This window comes from Neomonachus schauinslandi, chromosome 3 (assembly GCF_002201575.2).
Source record: "Neomonachus schauinslandi chromosome 3, ASM220157v2, whole genome shotgun sequence".
NCBI lineage: Eukaryota > Metazoa > Chordata > Mammalia > Carnivora > Phocidae > Neomonachus > Neomonachus schauinslandi.
This window is the reverse complement of record NC_058405.1, coordinates 143,151,534-143,174,666: the sequence shown is the minus strand read 5'-3', so window position 1 is coordinate 143,174,666 and position 23,133 is coordinate 143,151,534. Positions and strand designations below refer to the sequence as shown.

Genomic DNA, 23,133 nt, shown 5'->3' with positions numbered 1-23,133 from the left:
TTAAATAGAACACAGAAGAACTTTATATAAGTACTATTTACTGTGTTTCACTACCATTTTCTGGGATTATGGTAGAGTCATTGGCAATTTCCAGTTATTACCATGTCTATTTATCGCATTGGCTTGAGTGGTCCTTGCATGGTATGCTTGCTTTCTGCTGAAGAACTGTTTAGTTTACAGGTAACAAAGGGCATGAGAATGTGTTCTGACTGCTTTCCTGACGCACTAAGAATTTAAATATATGCTAGTCACGTGTGATACATCTATTTATTGAAGAGATGTGTTTGCTTCTTTTAGTTAAGACGCAAGTGTTAGGTGAATGCTTAATATGTACGTGGACTTTATTGTGTCAGAAATTTCATGAGATTCAAAAACTTACTAAATCCTGAAATTTTATGCGCAGTTGATGAGGATTCAAGAAAGTGTATCATCTCTCAATCACACAAAAGAAAAGATCTTGTTCTTATTTGACCTAAAAGTAATAGAGTGCCAAGCTCATGGCACTCATAATAAGAATCCACTTCCTTGAGACTTCTGGGTTCTTGCCCAAATTAAATTCACAACTGAATTGGATTTTTATATGGGAACTTTTGAAATAATAATGAATAAAGTATAATTCTTTCTTTATTCTATCACCTTTCAGATTTTCCTATGGATTCTAGTAATGGAAACTGTAGAGGGGCCAGCAGTGGTGAGTATATCACTATCTTCCTAATTTTCGTTTGTTTTCAAATTAGTCTTTGTAACCTAGATACTCAACTCTTATATGGGTACATTTGTGCCCTATGTTTTAAAAGTAAACTTTAAAAATTATATTTTAAAAATTAGCATATAATAAAATTGACCTTTTCTCTTGGTCTTTAAAAATTGTGTGGATTTCATGAGTTCTGTGGATTGTAATGCATGGGTAGACTTGTGTAACCCCTACCACGATAAAGATACAGAATAGTTGTTAACACCTCAGAAGAAACTTCCTCATGCTATCTCTCCATAATTACAAGCTTCTCTCACCCTTAACCACTGGTCATCACTGATGTATTCCCCACTCCAGCTTTGTCTTTTTGAGATGATCTTATAAATGGAATGGTAGAGTATGTAACCTTTGGAGATTGGCTTGTTTCACTTACCATAATGTCTTTGAGCTTTGTCCAAGTTGTTGCTGCATGTAGCAGTATCGATTCGTTTTAATTGCCAAATATTTTATGACTTGAGTCTATTACCATTTGTTTAGCCATTCATGTCTTGAAGGATTATTGGGCTGTTTCTAGTTTTTGTCAGTCATGGGTAGATCTACTATAAATATTTGTGTAAAGGTTTTTGTATAAACATAATTCTTCATTTCTCTAGGGTAGATATCTAGGAATGGAGTTACTGGGGTTATATGGTAAGGGTATGTTTAACTTTGTAAAAAGCTGCCAAACTGTTTCCAAAATGGCTGTTCAGTTTTACACTAGCAATGTGTTAGAGTTCCAGTTGTTGTGCATCCTTTCTGGCATGTGGTATTTTCAGGTTTTTATTTTTTTAATCCTAGCTATTTTAATAGGTTTGGAGTGATAGCTTACGTCTATGAAAGTAGTGCTGTATTCTGGATATAAAGAACCATGTTTTGGTTCCATTGATTTTTCTCTATCGTTTCTCTGTTTTCAATTTTATTGATTTCTGCTCAGTATTGCTTTCCTCTGCTTGCGTAGGATTTATTTTGCTGTCTTTTTCCCCCCCCCTTAAGCTGGAAGCTTAGATTATGATTTGAGACTTTTCTTCCTTTCTAGTATAGTAATTTAATGCTATAAGTATCCATCTAAGGATGGCTTTGTTTGCTTCTCACAGAGTTTGATAGGTTTTATTTTAATTTTTCTTCTGTTTAAAATATTTTATAATTTCCCTTGAGACTACCTCTTTGACTCATGAATTACTTGTGCTGTTATATTTGCTGCTATTTGGGGATTTTTCTCTTGCTTTATGTTGTTATATTTCATTCTAATTCCCTTATGATTAGAGAACATACTTTGTATAATCTTGATTCTTTTAAATTTGTTAAGGTTTATTCTGTGACCCAGGATATGATTTATCTTGGTGAAAGTTTTATTTGAACTTGGGGAAAAATATGTATATTCTGCAGTTGTTGGGTAGAATGTTCTTTATTTATTTACTTGAGAGAGAGAGAGACGGAGATAGAGAGAGCACAGGCAGGGAGGAGAGGGAGAAGCAGGCTCCCCGCTGAGCAAGGAGCCCAATGCGGGGCTTGATCCCAGAACCCTGGGATCATGACCTGAGCCAAAGGCAGACACTTAAATGACTGAGCCACCCAGGTGTCCCGGGTGGAATGTTCTTTAAATGTCAATTAGATTAGTTAATACTGTTGTTTAGTACTTTTATATTCTTGCCCATTATCTGTGTGCTACATCTATTGATCACTTTGAGATTAATATTTAAGTCTCCAAATATTGTAGACTTTTCTATTTCTCTTTTCAGGGCTATCAGTTTTCTTTCATGTATTCTGAAACTCTGTTATTTGGTGCATTCACAGTATTTTTATGTCTAATTGGGGAATTGACCATCATGTAATGTCCCTCTTTATCTCGTAATTTTCTCTGCTCTAAAGTCTATTTTCAGGGGCGCCTGGGTGGCTCAGTTGTTAAGCGTCTGCCTTCAGCTCAGGTCATGATCCCAGGGTCCTGAGATCGAGCCCCGCATCGGGCTCCCTGCTCGGCAGGAAGCCTGCTTCTCCCTCTTCCCGCTCCCCCTACTTGTGTTCACTCTCTCCCTATGTCTCTCTATGTCAAATAAATAAAATCTTAAAAAAAAAAAAAAAGTCTGTTTTCTTTGATATTAATATATAGCTTCTTCAATTTTCTTTTGATTGGTATTTGCAAGGTAATCTTTATCCTTTTATTTTTAACATATATTATTATGTTTTAAATAAATTTCTTGTAGACCTGGTATAATTGGGTCATTTTTTTGTTGGTATTGTTTTTTTGTCCATTTTACCAATCTTTGTCTTTTGATTGGTGTGTTGAGACCATTTACATCTAACGTGATTATTGATATGTTTGTATTTAGATCTACCATTTTATTATTTGTTTTCTGTTTGTTCCTTATCTTTTTCATTCCTGTTTTCCATTTCCTAATTTATTTTAGATTATGTGAATGTCTCTCGCTCTCTCATACACACACACGTATATATCTGTGTTATATATATATTTTTTTCACATGATACATGTATCATGAGAATATATATACCTATATTTTTTCTTTCAGACATAAAAATGTTTCTTTTAAAGATTTATTTATTTTGGGGGGGAGGGGGAGAGGGAGAGTGAGAGACAGAATCTCAAGCAGACTCTGTGCTGAGTGTGGAGCCTGATAGGGGGTTTGATCTCATGACCCTGAGATCATGACCTGACCTGAAACCAAGAGTCAGATGCTTAACTGATTGAGTCACCCAGGCACCCTGACATTAAAAATGTTTTAAACAACTCAATAGGAGAATAGCCTACTATGATTACACAGATATTTTTAATTTCTATCATTTTTCCCAATTTCTAGTATTCCTTCTACTTGAAGAGCATCCTTCAACAATTCTTTTAGAGCAGTTCTGGTGGCAACAAATTCTTTTAGTTTTCCTTTATCTGAAAATGTCTACCTTTCACCTTTATTCTTAAAGGACATTTTCATTGGATAAAGAATTTTGGGTTGGCAGTTCATTCAGGCTTAAAAAAGTTATTCCACTTACTTCTGTCCTCAGTGTTTCTCATGGGACATTGGTAGTTATTCAAATCATTGTTCCCCTATATAATTCATCAGTTTTCTCTAGTTGATTTCAAGAATTTTTTTTGGTGTTTAGTTTTTAGGAGTTGGATTATGCTATGTCTGGAATTTGATTTCTTTGGGCTTACCCTGTTTAAGGTTAAGTGAGTTTCTTGAGTCTATAAGTTTTTGCATTTGTCAAATTTAGGAGGCTTTCAGCAACCATTTCTTCAAATATTTATTTTTACAGCACATTCTCTTCTACTTCCAAGTCTATGATGATGTGAATGTCAGAGCTTTTGTTATTGTCCCACAGGTCTCAGAGGCTCTGTTCATTCCCCTCCCGATCTCTTCTGTTTCTTCAGATTAGATAATTTCTTTTGGTCTGTCTTCAAGTTCATTGACTCTTTCCTTGATCATGTCTGTTCTGCTATTGAGCCCATCCAGTGAATTTTTAAATTTCAGTTATTACAATTTTCCATGTTCAAAATTTCCACTTGGTTCTCCATTGTATCTTCTATTTCTTTCTTGAGACTTTCTATCTTTCCATTCATTTCAAGGGTGTTCACTATTACTTTTTGGGGAATTTTTATAAAAGCTGCCTTGAAATTATTATTGGATAACTTTAACATTTGTGTCATCTGATTTTTTTTTTCCTGTACATATTGAGATTTTTCTGGTTCTTCATCTGTGGAGTAATTTATTGCATCCTGGTCATTTTGATTATTATGTTCTAAGAATTTGGGTCTTATTTAAAGTTCTATGAAAAATGTTGATATTTTTATTTTAGCAGGAGTCAATCTTGCTGGGTTAAAGTAGCAAATTCTGACTTGTCTTCTGTGGGTTGTGCTTTCAGTATCCGTTTCATTGTCAGTCTTTGCAATGCCTTTCAGACCCATTCCACGTGCATCCTACCCAGTGGCCAGTGTGAGATCAGGGCAATATCTGTCCCATAATTTAGTTTTCAAAGTCTATGGTATACTGCTTAGTGTCAGATTCATATATACCACAGGTGAACCGACCAGTTCATAAACAATTTTATGGAATTTTTTCTAAGTTCCTCCCTCTCTGTGGTCGTCTCAGTACTTTTCAGTTTGTTGGGGGCTCCCCAGCTTTGGGCTTTTGGCCAGAAAGCTGGAGCTTTATTTATCCCACTCTCTGATGTACTTCCTGTGACTGACTCTGCATCGAGGCCAGATGGTGGGAGGACAAAGCAATGGGACTTTACCCCAATCTCTTGACACTACATGTTCAATCAGAAAAAAGCGTTCTCTAACATCAGCAGTTTAGGCTTCTGAGGGCCTCCCTTGGTGCAGCTATTGTCAGTACTGCCCCAGGATTTCTTGAGGGATACAAGAGAATGGAGTGTTAGAAGACCCTTTCCGACTTCTTGAGTCAGAACTAGAGGGCTTCTCCTGAAGAATTCTGTCTGCATAATGCCCACTTACAGGCTCTGGGCTGTGTTGAAACTAGGCTGGAGGGTACCAGAGGGGAAAAATTGATGATCCACTACCAGTTTGATAGTATTGGTCGTCTTTCCCAATCTTCCTGCTACTATTTACTTTTTGGAGTCCTTAAGTAGTTGCTTCATACATTCTGTAACTGTGTTCAGTGGGAGAGACAGGGTGGAGTCTAGTTACTCCATCTTACTGTAAAATAAGCTTTCAAATGAAGTATGATGTATGTGAAAAAAAACCCCACAAATCATAAGCATGCAGCTCAGTGACTTGTCACAAAGTAAACACTCTTGTGTAACCATTGCACAGATTAGGATATATACATTACCAGCGCTTCAGAAGCCTCCTTGTGCCTCTTCCAAATTGCTCCTTCCACCCTTCTTTCCAAAGGTAACTACTAGCAGAAATTCCAATAGCATATATTAATTTTGCCTAATTTTGATCTTTTATGAATATATAGTGTGTGTGTGTGTGTGTGTGGCTTCCTCTGCTCCTTATTATGCTGTGTATAGTAGTACTTCTGAATTTTCATTGCTGTGTAGTATTTTATCATATGAATATACCACACATTATTCTAATGTTCTTGGATATTTGGGTTGTTTCTAGTTTTTATTTCTATGATTAATGCTGTATTTGCTCTTACAAGAACATTATAACTACAATTAGTTACTGTATACCTTTTCTATTTCACTTTCCTCTAGGAATTTGCACTGATTTGGGTCTGTGTGTCCTGCCTTGTAAGGTGTCTTTTCTTTATTTTTAAAAGATTTTTTATTTTTTTATTTGAGAGAGAGAGCGAGAGGTGTCATTCCCCTCCACAGCCTTGAGATTAGTGGGAAGTTCTTTTATATTTGCTTTCATTTCTGATTTAGCCTCCACAGTCGACACATTCTTTCCTTTTTTTTTTTTTTTTTAAAGATTTATTTATTTGACAGAGAGAGAGAGAGCGAGAGCAGGAACACAAGCAGCGGGAGTGGGAGAGGGAGAAGCAGGCCTCCCGCGGAGCAGGGAGCCCGATGCGGGGCTCGATCCCAGGACCCCGGGATCATGACCTGAGCCGAAGGCAGATGCCTAACGACTGAGCCACCCAGGCGCCCCCGACACATTCTTTCCTTTTGGACTGGACAAGCTTCCCTGAGCACATCCTTTCCTTCTTTATAGCTCCTTGAGTTCTCAACACCCACCATTCAAAGTAGAAACAACAGGTTGCACTTCACCGCCCCCCCCCCCCGAAAAAAACCCAGCTTTAGTTGTCTTTCAATGTGTTGAATCCCTGTCATAATAAAAATATTTAATGAAAAAAAAGCAGGAGGAATTAGGTTTTCTTTCTTGGCTGTGGAGGATGCTGGTGGTGGGAAGGCTTAAGGGAAGATCTAAGAATGGGAAACGGGACTTCCCAGTAGAAAGTAGCCAATCTGGTTTTATTTGTGATAATCAGTCAACATTCAACTTTGAATTTCAACTTTCTTCCTGACTTTGTTAAATACTATTAACTCTATACTTCTCTCCAAATTCAAGGGAAAATGGAAACTTAAAGGGAAAATACCATTCCTTTTCTATTGAGAATCCTGTAACTTTAAACTATTAATGTCAGAACAAAACAAACTATTAATACCAAAAGAATTACTTTAGTTGTTAATTTACCTGCTCATCCTCTATAAGAATTATTCCACTGAAACGACCTGAGATCATGACCTGAGCCAAAATCAAGAGTCGGATGCTTAACCGACTGAGCCACCCAGGTGCCTCTGCCTTGTAAGGTGACTTATATGTGGAAGTGGAATATTTATTTTATTGAGTTGTAAATAAGTTCAAGATATGAATTTTCATTAGACTGCAGCAGTTTTCACTGTTGATTTCCACTGAATCTTGTCAGAGTGACAAGGGCTTGGCCAGAGGCAATGTCTGCCAAAGGTGCCCAACAAACATTTATCTTGTGAAAAAACGTAAGTGAATGAAAATGACTTATTTAGAATTATTTCATTACCTTCTTGATGCAATTGAGAATGTTTTGGCAGTGTCATAAAATCAGCTGGAAATTACCGGTGTCTAGCCTTGGTTCTATTTTAATGATCACTCCTACTTTATATTTGATCAAAACAAACCACAAGGCTCATTTGTATAGTATAATTGGTAAGTCAACATTTTTGGCCAAGTGCAGGCATGTGCTATCAAATTGTCCAGAAGTTATGGTTAGAATAATATAGCACTTCAATGTGTCAACAAAAGAAGATGGCATAAACAATACTATAAATAATATACGAAAACAGTTCAATGTGTAAAACTACCTGGAATGAATGTCATTTCCTGGGTTTAGTGTTTACTGTTCCTCTTTTACAAATGTTTCCCTGTTTCCTGGTATAATGGGAACGATGAAAACCAACCAACAAACAGGCAAAACCAAGATCATTCTGCTTGCAAAAAAATGCACTGACGTAGTCACATGTTCTGTAAAAAAAATATAAATTATTCACACTCAAAATTTTATGCTTTGGAAAAATGGAGCAGCTGAGGTTGATAAAACAGGGAATGAGGAAGGTACAAAAACACTGTAACCCACATAACCTCACTTTCAAAAGTGTCAAGCTATTTCTGCCTGGAATTTGGAAAAGAAACTCCAGTTAATTTATCCTTTGTCTGGAAGTTTAACAATTCTTTTCCTTTTTCTCTCTTTTCTCTGTTCTCTTATAGAAGCATAACCAAATTACTTTTCTGATTTGTTTCTAAATACAAAATCAGGCTGTATTGACCTCTGAGTTTCCATCGGATGTATTTTCGAATCACGGAAACATTAGCAGTATCCCCAGTGTAAGTTGGGTGCTCTACAAAGTTTTCGCTAACATCTTCCTGCCCCTATCTCAAAGGTGCTTCAGAGAAACTCTTCTGGGGGGCTGAGGGGCAGCTGCTGAGTAACTGGATTCCTGATTGCTGCACCTGCCAGGTCTGCCCCAGCTACCCCTCTTCTGGGGATGGCCTAGGCCTGGCTTGGGTAGTATAGATTCATTCTCTCCCTCTCTCCTTCTCCAAACTTCTTTCCTCCCCTTTGACTTTCTCCTAATTTAGAGAAGGAATTTGTTTTTTTTCCTTTGGTGCAAATGTTTATTGACAATAGCAGCTGAATTAACTTGGGGGCAACTTCTGCCCTTTGCTGGAAAAAAATTAGGGTAGATAGAAAGTAGTATATTTACAATTTTACAATAGCCTATAAGTATATGCGTCCTTTATTACTTTGCAATATTTGACACTTTTGACTCATTTTTATTCATAAGCATTCTTCTCCTCGAGCTGTTACCCAAATCTGCTGGTGCTTCTCCTACCCTCCCCCAGCAGTGGGCATTCCCTGAGGCTCTGTGCTTGGTCTCTGCCCCTATCTCTCTGCAGTGGTTTCTTCCCACTGGAGTGCAGCCAGCTCCATGGGCTTAGTTATCACTCTTGTGACTCCAGGTCTTATCACTGCCACGGGGAGAGCACCACATTTCTCCTTCAGTAAACACTTCTACCCGGGCCACCTAGTTGTACTTCAAATACAACCTAGTTAATAATTAAAGTTATCTTTGTGTCACAGATTTTTTCCTTGCAACTTTCTTTTTTAGTATGTGGCACCGTTGTTTTCTCAGGTCCTCAGTATCGAAACTTCATAGTCCGCTAATTGGTCCATCCACCCCACTGTTCCTTAGAAATGTCATGGCCGCCTCCTCTTGCCAGGCATACTGTATACCCGGGACATGGGGTGAGGGAGTGAGCAGTGACCGCACCTCCCTTTTCTGCCCTGTTTTCTATGTGCTTGAGAGGGCTAGATAGATCCTGATGTTCCTTTTTTTTTTAAGATTTTATTTATTCAAGAGAGAGTGAGTGTGCCAGAGAGCCCAGGTGGGGGAGGGGCAGGGAGAGGTGCCAGGGAGAAGCAGGCTCCCCACTGAGCAGGGAGCCCAGACGCAGGCCTCCATCCCAAGACCGGCTGAGCCACCCAGGCACCCTGATATATGATGTTCTAAAAGACTGTGAAACCCACTTTATGTTTTTGTTAATTGAGCTCTTTAGAGTATATCACTGAACATAATACTTCAGCTCTCACAGGAGAAAATGAGCAAATCTCATTGATTATATTTTGTATATCCTGAATGACCCTTGGATCCAGAAATGTTGTGAAGGACAGTTTATTTAAAAATTTCCAAAGACCTAAATCCTAAAGGAATAAACTAAATTTCCTTTTCTTATTAATACAGTGTTAGCCCTCTCAATCTTAAACAGTTCCCTTTTACAAAGTACAAATTACCATGAATAGAGACCTTTATTACAATATTTGAGGTTTGTTTTTTAAGCTAAACTGAGCAAATGTTATTTTTGCTTTTTAAAGCCTTATTACCTATGTTCACCAATCAACTGCATTGCATTTTCCACATACTGCTCTTATCCAAAATAAAATCTAATAGATTCTTTGTCTTATGTTTATGATTGGGAAATGAATATTATTTTAAACATATAATGAACAGCTGCTAAGTCATGGCACAGTTCAGTTTATGGAAAAATGAAAGGAATGTCTCATGAATTTTTATGTTAATGGTACTTTATCGATATATAATTCACTCACAGTAAAATGCATAATTAAGTGTATGCCCCACTGAATTTTGGCAAATGTATACATCTATGTAGCTATCACCCTGATCAAAATAAAGACATTTCCATCACCCCTAAGAATTCCCTTGGGCCCAATCACCCACCCCACTGTGAGGCAAGCACAGATGTTATTTTTATCACCATAGATTAATGTCTGTTTTTCAGATTCATGTAAATGGAATCATATAGTACAATATTCTTTTGTGACTGGCTACTTTTGTTTTTGTGTAACGTTTTTGAGATTTATCCACTTCTGTGTATCATTTCATTCTTTTTTGTGGAATAGTAAACCCTTGTGGGAGCATAATACCAATGTGATTTCTCAATTCTATTTTTTTATATAGTTCCCCCCCAAACTAAATGTAATACATATAAAAGTTTCTATCTCTAGGAAAAAATTGAGTAAATTTTTATCTTTAAACTTAAACTTTTAAAGTTTTTTTTTTTTAAAGATTATTTATTTATTTATTTGACAGAGAGAGACACAGCTAGAGAGGGACCACAAGCAGGAGGAGTGGGAGAGGGAGAAGCAGGCTTCCCACTGAGCAGGGAGCCCGACACGGGGCTCGATCCCAGAACCCTGAGATCATGACCTGAGCCGAAGGCAGATGCTCAATGACTGAGCCACCCGGGCACGCCTTTAAACTTAAACTTTTAAGTATAAACTTTAAACTTTAATTTTTAAATCAACTTGCAGGTGATTTTGGTTAGAAAATCATCTCTTCTGTTTCATTGTCTGCTCTTGAATTTGCATAAAATATCTTCAGATCTTTTTGTTTATATATTACTACTACTGCTAAGAGCTAACATTCAGTGGATGATTTACTAAGTAATAGGCTTTGTGCCCAATTCTTTAAGTGAATTATTCTTTAAATTCTTAACAATAACCCTATGAGGTAGACAGTATTAGTTTAGAAATAGGTTTTGCCAAAGGTAACTTGCCCAAGGTCACACAACTGGGAAGGAATGGAGCTGGGATTCAAACCCATGTGCCCTTAATCATTTTGTCATATTCTCTTGCATTCTAATACTTATTAGAATGGTTACATATGTGATCATTTTGGCTTGCTAAGTTTGATCCTTCCAATTTTGAATATGTACATGACAATTCAAATGGACTCCTTACATCAGGACAGAAATTAGCTTGGTCTACCTGAATCAAAATAGCAGAATCTGGTACTGTTGAAAAGCCTGATTGCTTAATTTTGGTGGGCACCACAGTTCTGTAGGTGGCAAGGAACCTTGGACAAATAGTCCTTCTCTTATTCATTAGGTGGTCTTTATATATAATGGATTAAAAATCCCAGTGAATCTTGATTAAATCTGACATTTATGAGGCAGGTATACCAGGTACTGTGATAAGTATTTTATGTGTATTCCCTCATTTATTTCTCCCAGTAATTCTGTAAAAGATAAGTCCGAAATTACCTAAGGGCGTACTTATTGACACCTCTTATAGGTGAGAGCTGGATCTCAGTAAAGAAGTCATAGTTAAGAATATAGAGATTCAAATTGTAAAAATTTATTTTTTATGCCTGTTTTAAAATTTGTGGTTTGCTCCTGTTTCTTAAAATGGAGGGAAGAGGGCAAGTGGGCTTGTAGGGTCAAATGCCAAGATCTAAAACATATAATACATTTGGTACAAACTAAAATTACTTAAACTCTAATCTGATTAGAATGAGTCAATCTTGAAAGAATTACAGTAGAAATTGTAAAACAAATAGAATTATATTTTCTTTAATCCCCACGTACTTTTTGACAATAGATCCTGCACACAGATATAAGATGTCTTCTAGAAAACGCAGAAAAATACTAATTCATAGATAGTAGTATTCCAAAGTCATGGTGCCTGAAAAGCTATAGGGGTTTTAGAATCCAGCAGAGGAAGTCAGTTATAGTCTTATGGCTCTAGATGGGGCCCAGCAGTAGTGAATCTCAAGCAAAGGTCAAGAATAGAAAATTGTATCACCCTTAAGCATGAACTTGAACAGATTGCATTAAGTAGTGAAGGTCCACTGAGAATCAAATTTCATAGTTTTATCAGGTACTTATAATTCTTTAGATCTTATGAAACCATATGACTCTAAAAATACTATTATCACTGTTTTCAATAAATGAGCCCATTTTTATGAACAAAAATTCAAATAAAGGAGGATGTGATTACTTTCCTCTCTGAACTATCTTTATAAGAAGCCTTGTTGTTGAGACAGTGCATGGTGGGTGTGGGGAACAGGGGGTATCTCCTCTGAGTTGCAAACCAGGTTCTGTGGAGCTCAGGCATGTTAATTTTGCAAACTAATGTTTGCATGAGGGTGATAAACTCATGTTTGTATGAGGATGATAAACGGTCTTTAGTTTCATTAGCAGAGAAGTAGGAAATCATTGATTCTAGAAGAGTGCCTGAGAGAACCAAGTAAAAACGTGAGGGAGAGCTGCCAGAGGTGGTTTCATGATGGAGGCCCATGAATGCTTGTGGGATATAGGACGCCATGCTGTTCTGCAATTCAAGATGTTATATTCGATCCTAGATGTTGAGGCGAATGAATTATTAATATAAAACCTTCCCCACATTTGAAGAATTTTTTTGTCACTTATTTTTGTTGCAGCCAGCTCCTTTAACTTGTTCATGTATTTTTTTTCCTGAGATGAAAACACCAAGGCAGTTCCTTTACAACCTTTTCTTCTCAACCAAATCAATATCTAATGGTTTTTGGAATGCAACCAAATCAATATCTAATGGTTTTTGTGCAAAGCTCAGTAAATAATAGATTTTATTTTGCCACTGTAGAAACCAAAATTTAAGAACCTTGTGCAGTTGGGAAGCTGGGAGAGGGACACTACTAGCAACATTATTAGCAAATTAAAGTAGAAATGATGATAATATTACTGGCTCCATAAAAAGTCTGAGAAATCAACTATTTATAGTAAAAGAAGAAAAAAAAGGAGGCTGTTACTCTGATTTAGGGTGGCAGGTAAAAAAAACATAATGAATAATGCATGTACTATATCCCTCCATGATTCTTTGCAATTTCTCAGTTCCTGGGCTTTCAGGGATATATATGTAGATGTGAGTAAAAGTACTTTAGAGGAAGAAGAATTGATCTAAGATATATTTTTCATGAATACACTCTCATATGAATATGTTTGGTTTGAGTTAGCATAAATAAGTGAAAGGAAGTCCTTCCATATTTGAGACTTATAGATACAAATTTCCACTTCTCCTTTTATTCTGTTATTTTATTGAGTTATTAGTTCAACTAGGCAGATGTTTGTTTGTAGCAAGAGCTACAAACTGAAGCATGACAAGGGCCTCATTTATGGCATGGCCTTGCCAACTCTGAGGCTAGCAGAGATAAGTGCACTCTAGATGAATCAAATCTAGTCCCAAGAATAAACTGCTTTGCTCCTTAGCTATTAGGAAATGGTCTAGCTATGTATATGTAGTTGTGTATATATAGGTATGTAAATACCTACTTGAAATCTTCCTAAATCACTTTATGACTTAATTTTTGAAAAATCTCTGCTTGGGAAGGTTATGGGATCTATTTGTTTATGCTTCAAGCAAAGTTGTATGGTAACAACATCCTATTAGACTCAATTCAGTGATGGTTGGTATAGTTTTGCCGAGAATTATTATTAGAGTATGAGCAAATTTCTAAAGAATTACAAATATGTAGATAATTTATGTACATGCATTATGTTTGAGAAATATCTATTTTTAAATGCTAGAAAAGCACAAATCCCTATGTGTATATCAGTGAGGATAATTTGTAAATCAGACCATAGCAGTTATTTCTTCAGAAACGGTCTCATCTCGAGAGTATCTCTCCTTGGGGCGCCTGGGTGGCTAAGTCGTTAAGCGTCTGCCTTCGGCTTAGGTCATGGTCCCAGGGTCTGGGATCGAGCCCCACATCAGGCTCCCTGCTTGGCGGGAAGCCTGATTCTCCCACTCCCTCTGCTTGTGTTCCCTCTTTCTCTGTGTCTCTCTCTGTCAAATAAATAAATAAAATCTTTTAAAAAAAAAAATCTCTCTCCTTAAAAAGGAACCCTTGTGGACTGTTCATGGGAAAGTAAATTGGCGTAACCACTGTGGAAAATAGTATGGAGGCTCCTCAAAAAATTAAAAATAGAGGGGAGCCTGACTGGCTCGGTCAATATAACATGCAACTCCTAATCTCAAGGTAGTGAGTTCAAGCCCCACATTGGGTGTAGAGCTTACTTAAAAAAAAAATTAAAAATAGAAACCCCATATGATCCAGTAATTCCATTACTGGGTATTTACCCAAAGAAAACAAATACACTAATTCAAAAAGATATATGCACCCCTTTGTTTATTGCAGCATTATTCATAACAGCCAAATAAGGAGGCAACCTAAGTGTCCATTGATAGAGGAATGGATAAAGATGTGTGTACAGACACACACACACACACTCACACACACACACACACACACACACACACACACACACTGGAATATTACTGGGTCAAAAGAAGAATGCAATCTTGCCATTTGTGACAACATGAATGGACCTAGAGGGTATTATGCTAAGTGAAATAAGTCAAACTGAGAAAGACAAATACCATACGATTTCACTTATATGTGGAATCTAAAAAACAAAACAAAAATGAACAAACAAAGCAGAAATGGATCCATAAATACAGATAACAAACTGGTTATTGCCAGAGGGGATGGGGTGGGCAGGATGGGCAAAAGGAATGAAGGGGAGTAGGAGGTATAGGCTTCCAGTTATGGGATGAGTAAGTCACAGGGATACAAGGCACAACATAGGGAATATGGTCAACATATCCCAACATAATACAGGGATAAAAGGCATAACATAGGGAATATGGTATTCTAATAGTGATGTATGGTGACAGATGGTAGCCACAATTTTGGTGAGCATGGCATAATGTGTAGACTTGTTGAATTACTGTGTTGTACTCCTGCAATTAATGTAACATTCTGTGTCAACTATATTTCAGCAAAAAAATATCTCCTTAAAAAAATTTGTAACATTTCAGTACAAAATAAAGCAACTATACAATAGAACTAGATAACTTTCCTTTTTTGACAAATAGGAATATAAATGTTTTGCGAATAAGAAAGTTATTATTGGAGTGGACTTCTTTAGAATAGCAACCAACACTGAAATTACCCATAATGTATTGATTTGAGATCTTTATTCCACGGAAATTGTGTGTTAAAAATTATCTGCAGAACAAGGGAAGTGCTGTGTGTAGTGTGAGAAAATCCTCACCTCTCTCATGGATGAGAATGATGTTGCCACTACTGCTTTGTAGAGTAGCACCGATCCCCAGTAATGGTGATTTCTGGAACTTAAATGCTGCTAGGAAGGGTGCTTGCTACTCTTCTTGGGACTGCTACTTTAAAGCATGTTATCCATAAGTTCAACTGGAAGTAAAATTTATTTTGATTAGAAAACATCAGCTGGTCATCAAAAGCTTCTGCCTTTTATTGGTCTATGCTAACATAAAACATTTCTTAAAATACTTCTATTGGCTTTCTTTGATTCATGTGTTCTTTTTTCCTTTTTCTGTGTCAAAGCATAAACAGATGCCGTTTATCCTTAATGAAGCTTTCTCAGGGACACTAGGTTAAAGAAATCTTTACATGAACTAAAATGCCTCCTGAGATAATTGTGTATTATTTTCTATTTTTATATTGGCTTTAATGACTAACAACTTACAGTTATGATGCATATATGACCTATATTTGTTAGCTAAGTAATCTATGAGCAGTACAGTAATCCACTTTCCAAGATGTTAAGTGATTTATCCTATATATGAAACATTTTGAGACAATTCAAATTTTAATTACATATACCTGTCTTATATGTAAAAATGTATTCTTGTCACTACTCACCAGATTTGAAAAGCATGGAACTTCTCATTTCAAATTATGTATTAGTAATTTCTTCCAATAAACTTAAAAATACCATTGAGTTAAATAACGGTTATTCGGCCTCTAGGTGGGATTTGTGGCTGCTCTTAAGAACTTCATTAAGTTCACTGGGTTGTAATCATACCTGCTTACCTCATTGAGTTGCTTCTTTTAGATCAGGAACTAGGATTTGGAAAAGTGTCATGTGATCTGTAAGGCATATATGAATGCAGGTGGTACCCCACAGAGGTAAATCAGTTACCTGAGCATCAGCAGGAAATTGCCTTTCAGTAGGCATTGATTCTACTTCCATGGGCACTAAACATGCCTCTTTCAGGATTCGGGGTTGATGCCCTCTTCATGCGTGGTGGTGAACAGGGTTTCCTCAGGATTCGGGTGGTTTGTTGAAGACTAGGAGCTTATGAGCATATTGACATTAAATAAGAGGCTGGGTAAATAGAATAAACATGAATGTATCCCAGGAGAAAGAGATCAGACACAATTATGAAGAGCCACCTCACCACCAAATTTGGATCGAATCTTATCAACAAATGTGAATGAATAAAAGAAAGCTCATGTTGAATTTTTGCTTATAGCTAAAATGTTGTATTTTTCAGAACGCTGCAAATGTAAGCCTATTAGAGCTACACAGAAGACCTATTTCCGAAACAATTACAACTATGGTAAGGATAACTTCATGGTTGACCTATAAACTGCTGTGCTAAGAAAGGGGTGTGTGTGTGTGTGTGTGTGTGTGTATGTGCGCGCACGCGCCCACGCACATGTGAATTCGTAGAGCAGTTTAAAAATAAGGCTTAAAACCAAACAAGGACAACTTTTAAGCACAAGTGCCCTGTTCCTCCTGAACAATTAAAATGTCTCATGGGCAAAATTCTTTTTTTCTTTTTTCTCATGGGCAGAACTCTTAACAAATGCTTGGTTTTGCAGCATCTCGGGCAGCACTCCTGCTGTCTTAGCACTGTGTAATTAAGTACCCAGAACTGCGTTTCAAACGAGATGGCAGGGACTCTTCCTTCCCTGACGTGCTAAAGAGGGTTTGAGCTTGAGTGTTTGGAGCTGCATGGGTTTTCAGTCGTGCTTCAAAGTCCCCTTCACTGGGGTAAACGGAGGAGTGCTTTGATGCATCAGGCAGGGATGGGTAATAGAGTACAGCTTGGTTTCTCCAATCAGTCCATCTCATGGAACACAATGGCAGAGTTGGAAGATAACACTGACATAAGTTGTTAGTAATTCAATTAAGGAAATGTTTTTTGTCTAGCTTGACCAAGAAAAGTGACATTCTGTTAAAGTATTAATTGAAGAACCACCACTCCAAATGTAGCTGGCAGACTTAACTGCAGGAGGAAAAGCCTCCTGTCTGTACCAGGTACTGTGCTGGGTGGTTTGCTCACCTGCCCCAGGAGATGCATTGTTGTGCTATTTTTATCAGCGGTTATTGAACCCAGATTGTCCTTTCTTAAATTATTTAAAATGTATTTTTGGGTACTGGCATGCTTGAGAGTCACAGGTATCAATTATTATTATATTTGGAAGGCTCAGTTAGAATTTTCGAGCCGATAAAATAAGGGACAAATCAACATCTGTTGTAATCCATAGGCATTTTATTGTGATTTTTTTTTTCCTAACATCTATGAGATTAATAAAGGTTGTGTGACTATCTCTGAAGAAGATTGTTGATGCTGAGTCAATGAATAAAAACATGACAAATAGATTTTTAAAGGAAACTTTATTATTAAAATGAGAATTTTATTATTGAATTTTTGTGCCATATTTTAGAGGACAGAGGACATATAGCACAGATTTATTTTTATTTCTATACTGTTGGGAATTGGAAGGAGAGAAATTGGTAAGACTCTGTAAGAGTAATCTTTGATATCTATGAAAATACTGTGTATTAGAAAGAATAAAGTAGAAAATTCTCAGTGTAAATAAATCTTTTTGAAATAAATATACTAGTTTCCCAAGTTTTTCTTCAATGGAATCAATTTTTATTTTTTTGCTTAAAACTCATCTTAAGAGGAATCTAATTTCTCTTAGCCAGTGGTAGATGCACTTTCCAAGGTTGAAAGGTCATGTTTTTCTGAGAAGTCAAATGCCTGGCTGCTCATCTGAGAACCCATTCCTCTAAAAACTGATGTGAAAAATCACAGGGAAATGGAGGTCTTGATTTTGAGGAGATTAGGTTTCTCAAGAGTGAAAAATGTTATGTGAACTTTTAAGTATAGGTATACTAAAAACAAAATCATAATAAAAATTGTTATTTCAAGGAATTTGGTTGACTTCATATTTATTTTACTTCTCTTATAATCAATTTTTACTTTATCTCACTTTTTTAGTGCTGTGACGGTTGGTGCTGCTATTTTGGTTAAGAGTTAAAATACAAGTGGTTACAAGTCCGAGTGAATATTATAACATAAAATAGAATACAGGTCACAATTAGTGGGAAGGAGATCATTTCTTCCTCATAGCCAAACAATAACCAGGTTGCCCATAGTTGAAGGATTTTCATGTATCTGTAGTCTACTTAGAGCTTCTTTGGGGAGAAAGCAGGCACTCAAATAATTAAATAGAAGGAAGAACTCTGAAAGGAAAATGCAATTTAAATTCTAAAATATGTTGATTTTTATCACTAGTCTCTGCCTGTGTCTCATGAGAAAACAAAGTGGGAGTGGGGGTGAGAGTAAATGATAATTCAGACAACCTCTGCTTCATTCAGATTAATTCAGTAAAAGCTCTTGAGCTTTAACAAAATTACTTGAATAATAAAGTAAGTCTTGTAGAGAGATATTTATTTTGGAGTGGGTACATGTGCTAAAATTTCTAATGAAAGTAGTAGACACACTGGATAAATAAATCATTAATTTGAGAACATTTGCACAGTTTGCTAATCTCTAAGAGTTGATGGATGCTCTGAGGCACATTTACATAAACCAGGACACAAAAAAATGTCTGCTAGCCGGGCTTGTCAATTTATCATCTGAATCTCCCAAACGACATTTCAAAAAGGCAATCTTATTTTTTGTTAAAATACAGACTTGAGAGAACACGAAGAAGGGATTCCTTTGCTCACAAGTTGCACCAAGCAGGGACAGCTGGGTAGTTCTCTTTCATTCATGGTAGTCCTCACACTTTCCTTGGAAATTGAAATACCCGTGGAGCAAAAATGAGGTTTTGTCCTAAAGTTTTTAGAACAAGCAACTTAATTTCTATCATCCATATGTCCTACTGGTGGAATTTTTTTTTTTTTTTTAAGATTTTATTTATTTGACACAGAGGGAGAGATAGAGAGCACGAGCAGGGGGAGCGGCAGGCAGGCAGGCAGAGGGAGAGGGAGAAGCAGGCTCTCCGCTGAGCAAGAAGCCCGATGCAGGGCTCAATCCCAGGACCCTGGGATCATGACCTGAGCCGAAGGCAGCTGCTTAACCGACTGAGCCACCCAGGCGCCCCAACCTACTGGTGGAATGTTAACGTTTCTCGTTTCTATATGAAGTTGGCGCATTGATAGGAGGAATGGTTTATTAGCTGGCTTTATGTTTTCATGGATTACTTTTTTCTATTCCTTTGTAGTCCAAAAAACCCTAAAATCCATGGAAGGAACTCAGACCAAAGTGGTTTGCAGATATGTGCCTAAGAGGCTTTGAAAAAGTGGATTCATTTGGATACGTTGTGTCTTCCTCTCTAACATCCCTGGATATTGGACTAGGGAGCTGGGCCAAAAGCCACTGGCTTCTTGCTAATTGACATTTTTACTTCTTTGCAGGCTTTTTCAAACCCCTCCTTAAAAGAAAGAAAGGAAAAAAAAAAAAAAGACAAGCTCATTTATCAGAAGGAGGAATCTAAAACATTTGGCTCTTCCAGAGGACAGAATATACAGATTAGAAGCAGAACTGTACTTTGTAGATTCTGAGTCAAATACTTTGACTTTGCAGCTGAATTGGTTACTTTAAGGCAGTTCATCTTCATACTGAGAAGTGAAGCTGGCTTTTGTGAGCTACATTGCATGCCAGTATTTCCATTGAGAGAGGTACATCATGCAACAAACATAGTAGACCATGTTTCATAGCACATGAGCGGAGGGAATGTTGGAGGGTCTGACTTCAAAGCACATGGAGGAAACAAGGTCTCATGGTAGCAGTTTTTTTTTTTTTTAAGATTTTATTTATTTATTTGACAGAGAGAGACACAGCGAGAGAGAGAGCACAAGCAGGGGGAGTGGGAGAGGGAGAAGCAGGCTTCCCACTGAGCAGGGAGCCCGATGTGGGGCTCTAACCCAGGACCCTGGGACCACGACCTGAGCCGAAGGCAGACACTTAATGACTGAGCTGGAGCCACCCAGGTGCCCCAGCAGTTCTTATTCAAGAAGAAAATGTAGTATACCTATAGGAGAGTATAAAAGATAATTTGTACTGAAATGAAGGAAGAAAGGAGCTGTTGTCTGAACAGTCCCTAAGATGAGCAAGGTGGAAAGATCGCAGAAGCAGCTGGGGAACTGTAGAAGAGACTTTAAAACACTGAAGAGGCCCCGACTCTTTAGAAAATCCATTAATACATCTGATAGGAAGAAACAAAGCATATTAAATACCAGGTCTTTACATAGAGTGAAATTAATAACTGAAACCACATATGTACACATTCAAAATAAAATTTTGGAGGAAAATCACATCAGATTCACTCAGCCTTTGATTAAGTGGATTTCTCACATGCACACATGTGTACATACACATACACAAATATGTATGTATACACGAATTGGAAGGGGATCAGGCTGAAGAGTAAAGGGGCAGGTGTGTTGTGTAGTGTGTCATTCACTACCATCTAAGGCAAAAGTATCTGGTTGACTTTTATGAATTGACTAGAAAGGAGCCTACTTGTCTTTTTTGAATGGGGCATCTATTGTGTTTCATATTACCACATCAACTTTATTTTCTTTTATCCAGTCATTCGGGCTAAAGTTAAAGAAGTAAAGACCAAGTGCCATGATGTGACTGTAGTAGTTGAGGTGAAGGAGATTTTAAAGTCTTCTCTGGTAAACATTCCACGGGACACCATTAACCTTTATACCAGCTCTGGCTGCCTGTGTCCTCCACTTAATGTTAACGAGGAGTATATCATCATGGGCTATGAAGATGAGGAACGTTCCAGGTAATTCACTCCCTAAGGATTCAGAATAATTGCTGTGTCTATCCTTTCTTTATTGCATTTCTCTAGACCTCTCACTCTGGGTTTCTTACCTGGGGCTCTGTCTACCTTCTATGGGCTTATAGCTAGGTTTTTTTGGGTCCCTCAATATCGTGTATTGGATAGAAAAGTGTCTGTGTGCAATTTGTGGGCATGCATTTTTCTGGGGAGAGGGATCATAACATCATTTCTTCTTAAATGAGTCCATGACTCCCCAGTTATTAAGAATTACTGTTCTAAAACTTGGCTGTGCTAGTCTAGAGTAAATAGTAAATCTTTCTTGACGATTCCTTGTGTTTTTCAGTAATGTATTTTAATTTTTCAAAAATGGTTGCTTCTTTAAAAAATACAGATTACTGTTGGTGGAAGGTTCTATTGCTGAGAAATGGAAGGACCGACTTGGTAAAAAAGTTAAGGTAAGCCTGTATTTTATGTTCAAAGTGATACATAAAAATAAAAGTAGGAAACCAGCCATTTGTCATTTAAACAAAGAGTTGCCCTTAAGAGCATGAGAAATACTGAAACCTGAGATGTGTCTGTCTGACTGTCTGTCTGTGTCTCAAATTCTAAGGACGGAGATTGTTTTTAATGTCAATTTAATTTAAGGAGTGAATTCTCTGTAAGTGCATCAGAGATTTCGCCAGAGTTGCCTCACTTCGCACAATGAGAAATCTGGCTGTGGTTAGTCCAGTCCTGGTTGGGTGGCTCCACATTATCATTAGGGCTCCAGGATCCTCCTAGCTTCCTGTTCTGCCATTTAAAGGGTACTGCTTCAGTGCAGTTCCGTGTTCACCTGGAGGTCACAAGATGGCTGCCTACCTCCAGCATCACACCTATATTTCAGGGAGAAAGAAAGGGAGGTAAAAAGGGCTTTCCAAGGGGCTCCTGGGTGGCTTAGATGGTTAAGCGTCTGCCTTCGGCTCAGGTCATGATCCCAGGGTCCTGGGATCGATCCCCAGGGAGCCCACTTCTCCCTCTCCCCCTGCCTACTGCTTCCCCTGTTTGTGCGTGCTCTCTGTCAAAAATAAATAAAAATCTTTAAAAAGAAAAGGGCTTTCCAAGTGCCCCATCTGGCAATTTACATGTAGGTTTTAGTCTCCCATCCATCCCTAGCTGTAAGAGAAGCTGACAAATATAGTTTTTTAGCTGGACATGTTGCTTCCTTGAACTAATTGTAGTTCTGTGAGTCAAAGAAGAAGGGGAGAATAAATGATGGGCAGAAAACTACCAATGTTGTCCCAATTCAGAGACACCAATTCCTCTGTACAAAGTGAAGCCACATTCATCTGTATGTAAGAGATCTGACCGAATCAGGTCCTTTAGAGCAGTAATGGAGCTTTATTTTTAAGCCAATGATTCTTAGATTCTGGAAATGTTGCATTTTCAAAAAGCACAGTAAATGACCTTATTATAGAAAGTTAGAAGGTTTCATTTCTTCTTACTATACTAAACAAATCTGTTTCAAAGAAAGGAATGTATGCATGGAATTGAAAAAGGTGTGTGTGTGTAGTGGGCAGGGAGGGAGAAAGAAAGAGTGGGAATTGTACCAAACATAATACATCCCCTTCCTTCTGTGAGTTTGAAGGCTTGGGAAACATTTACAGGGTAAGTTAAATACCCCTGGGCAGTTTATCTTCTACATCTGGCACTTGACAGAGCAGACACATTTGAGTTGAAGTGACCTACAAAAATGTAAAGGGCATTATTTTGCAGGGAGAAACTACCCTTTGGTAAGTTCTTTTTTCCCCCAGTATATTTGTCAAAAGTGAGATGTATTTCAAGTTCAGACTTGTGGGAATTCTCCATTTGTATCTCTTTTCAATTACTTTGGTGTTTATTAAAGAGTGTCTCTTCTTCAGGAAATTGGAATCTCTTACTGTCCTTTTAATTTGGTTTTCTGCTTGCTAATGCAGAACAGGAATTTGTCCTAAATTCCTGTACCAGTTGGAAGAGCTTTCAACATCCCTGCTGCAAAGCATGTAACGAGGCTTGCTGCTTCTCTTTTGGTACCAAAACAATGACCATCATGTAAAGACCCAGGACACACGGCTTGTTTATCCTATTTCTTAGGCAAACATATTTTCCATTGCTTTCTACAGGAGACTCACAGAGTTACTGTGAAATCTTTTATATTCTCAGTCTGGATTTAAACATGCTAAAGGGAAGAATTAAACCAATAACGTGAACAATTTTTAATTCATATGCAGATA

The 23,133-nt window shown here is 37.4% G+C and overlaps 1 protein-coding gene across 1 annotated transcript in view; it reads left to right on the top strand.

The window, feature by feature from the left end:
- Window positions 1-23,133, top strand: part of FRZB (frizzled related protein) — a 32,471-nt gene that overhangs the window by 6,421 nt on the left and 2,917 nt on the right. Inside the window, exons 2-5 of the mRNA XM_021703362.1 lie at window positions 644-691; window positions 16,342-16,407; window positions 20,683-20,887; window positions 21,276-21,339. Coding sequence (XP_021559037.1) covers window positions 644-691; window positions 16,342-16,407; window positions 20,683-20,887; window positions 21,276-21,339 — 383 coding nt within the window. The remainder of the gene's footprint in view (window positions 1-643; window positions 692-16,341; window positions 16,408-20,682; window positions 20,888-21,275; window positions 21,340-23,133) is intronic.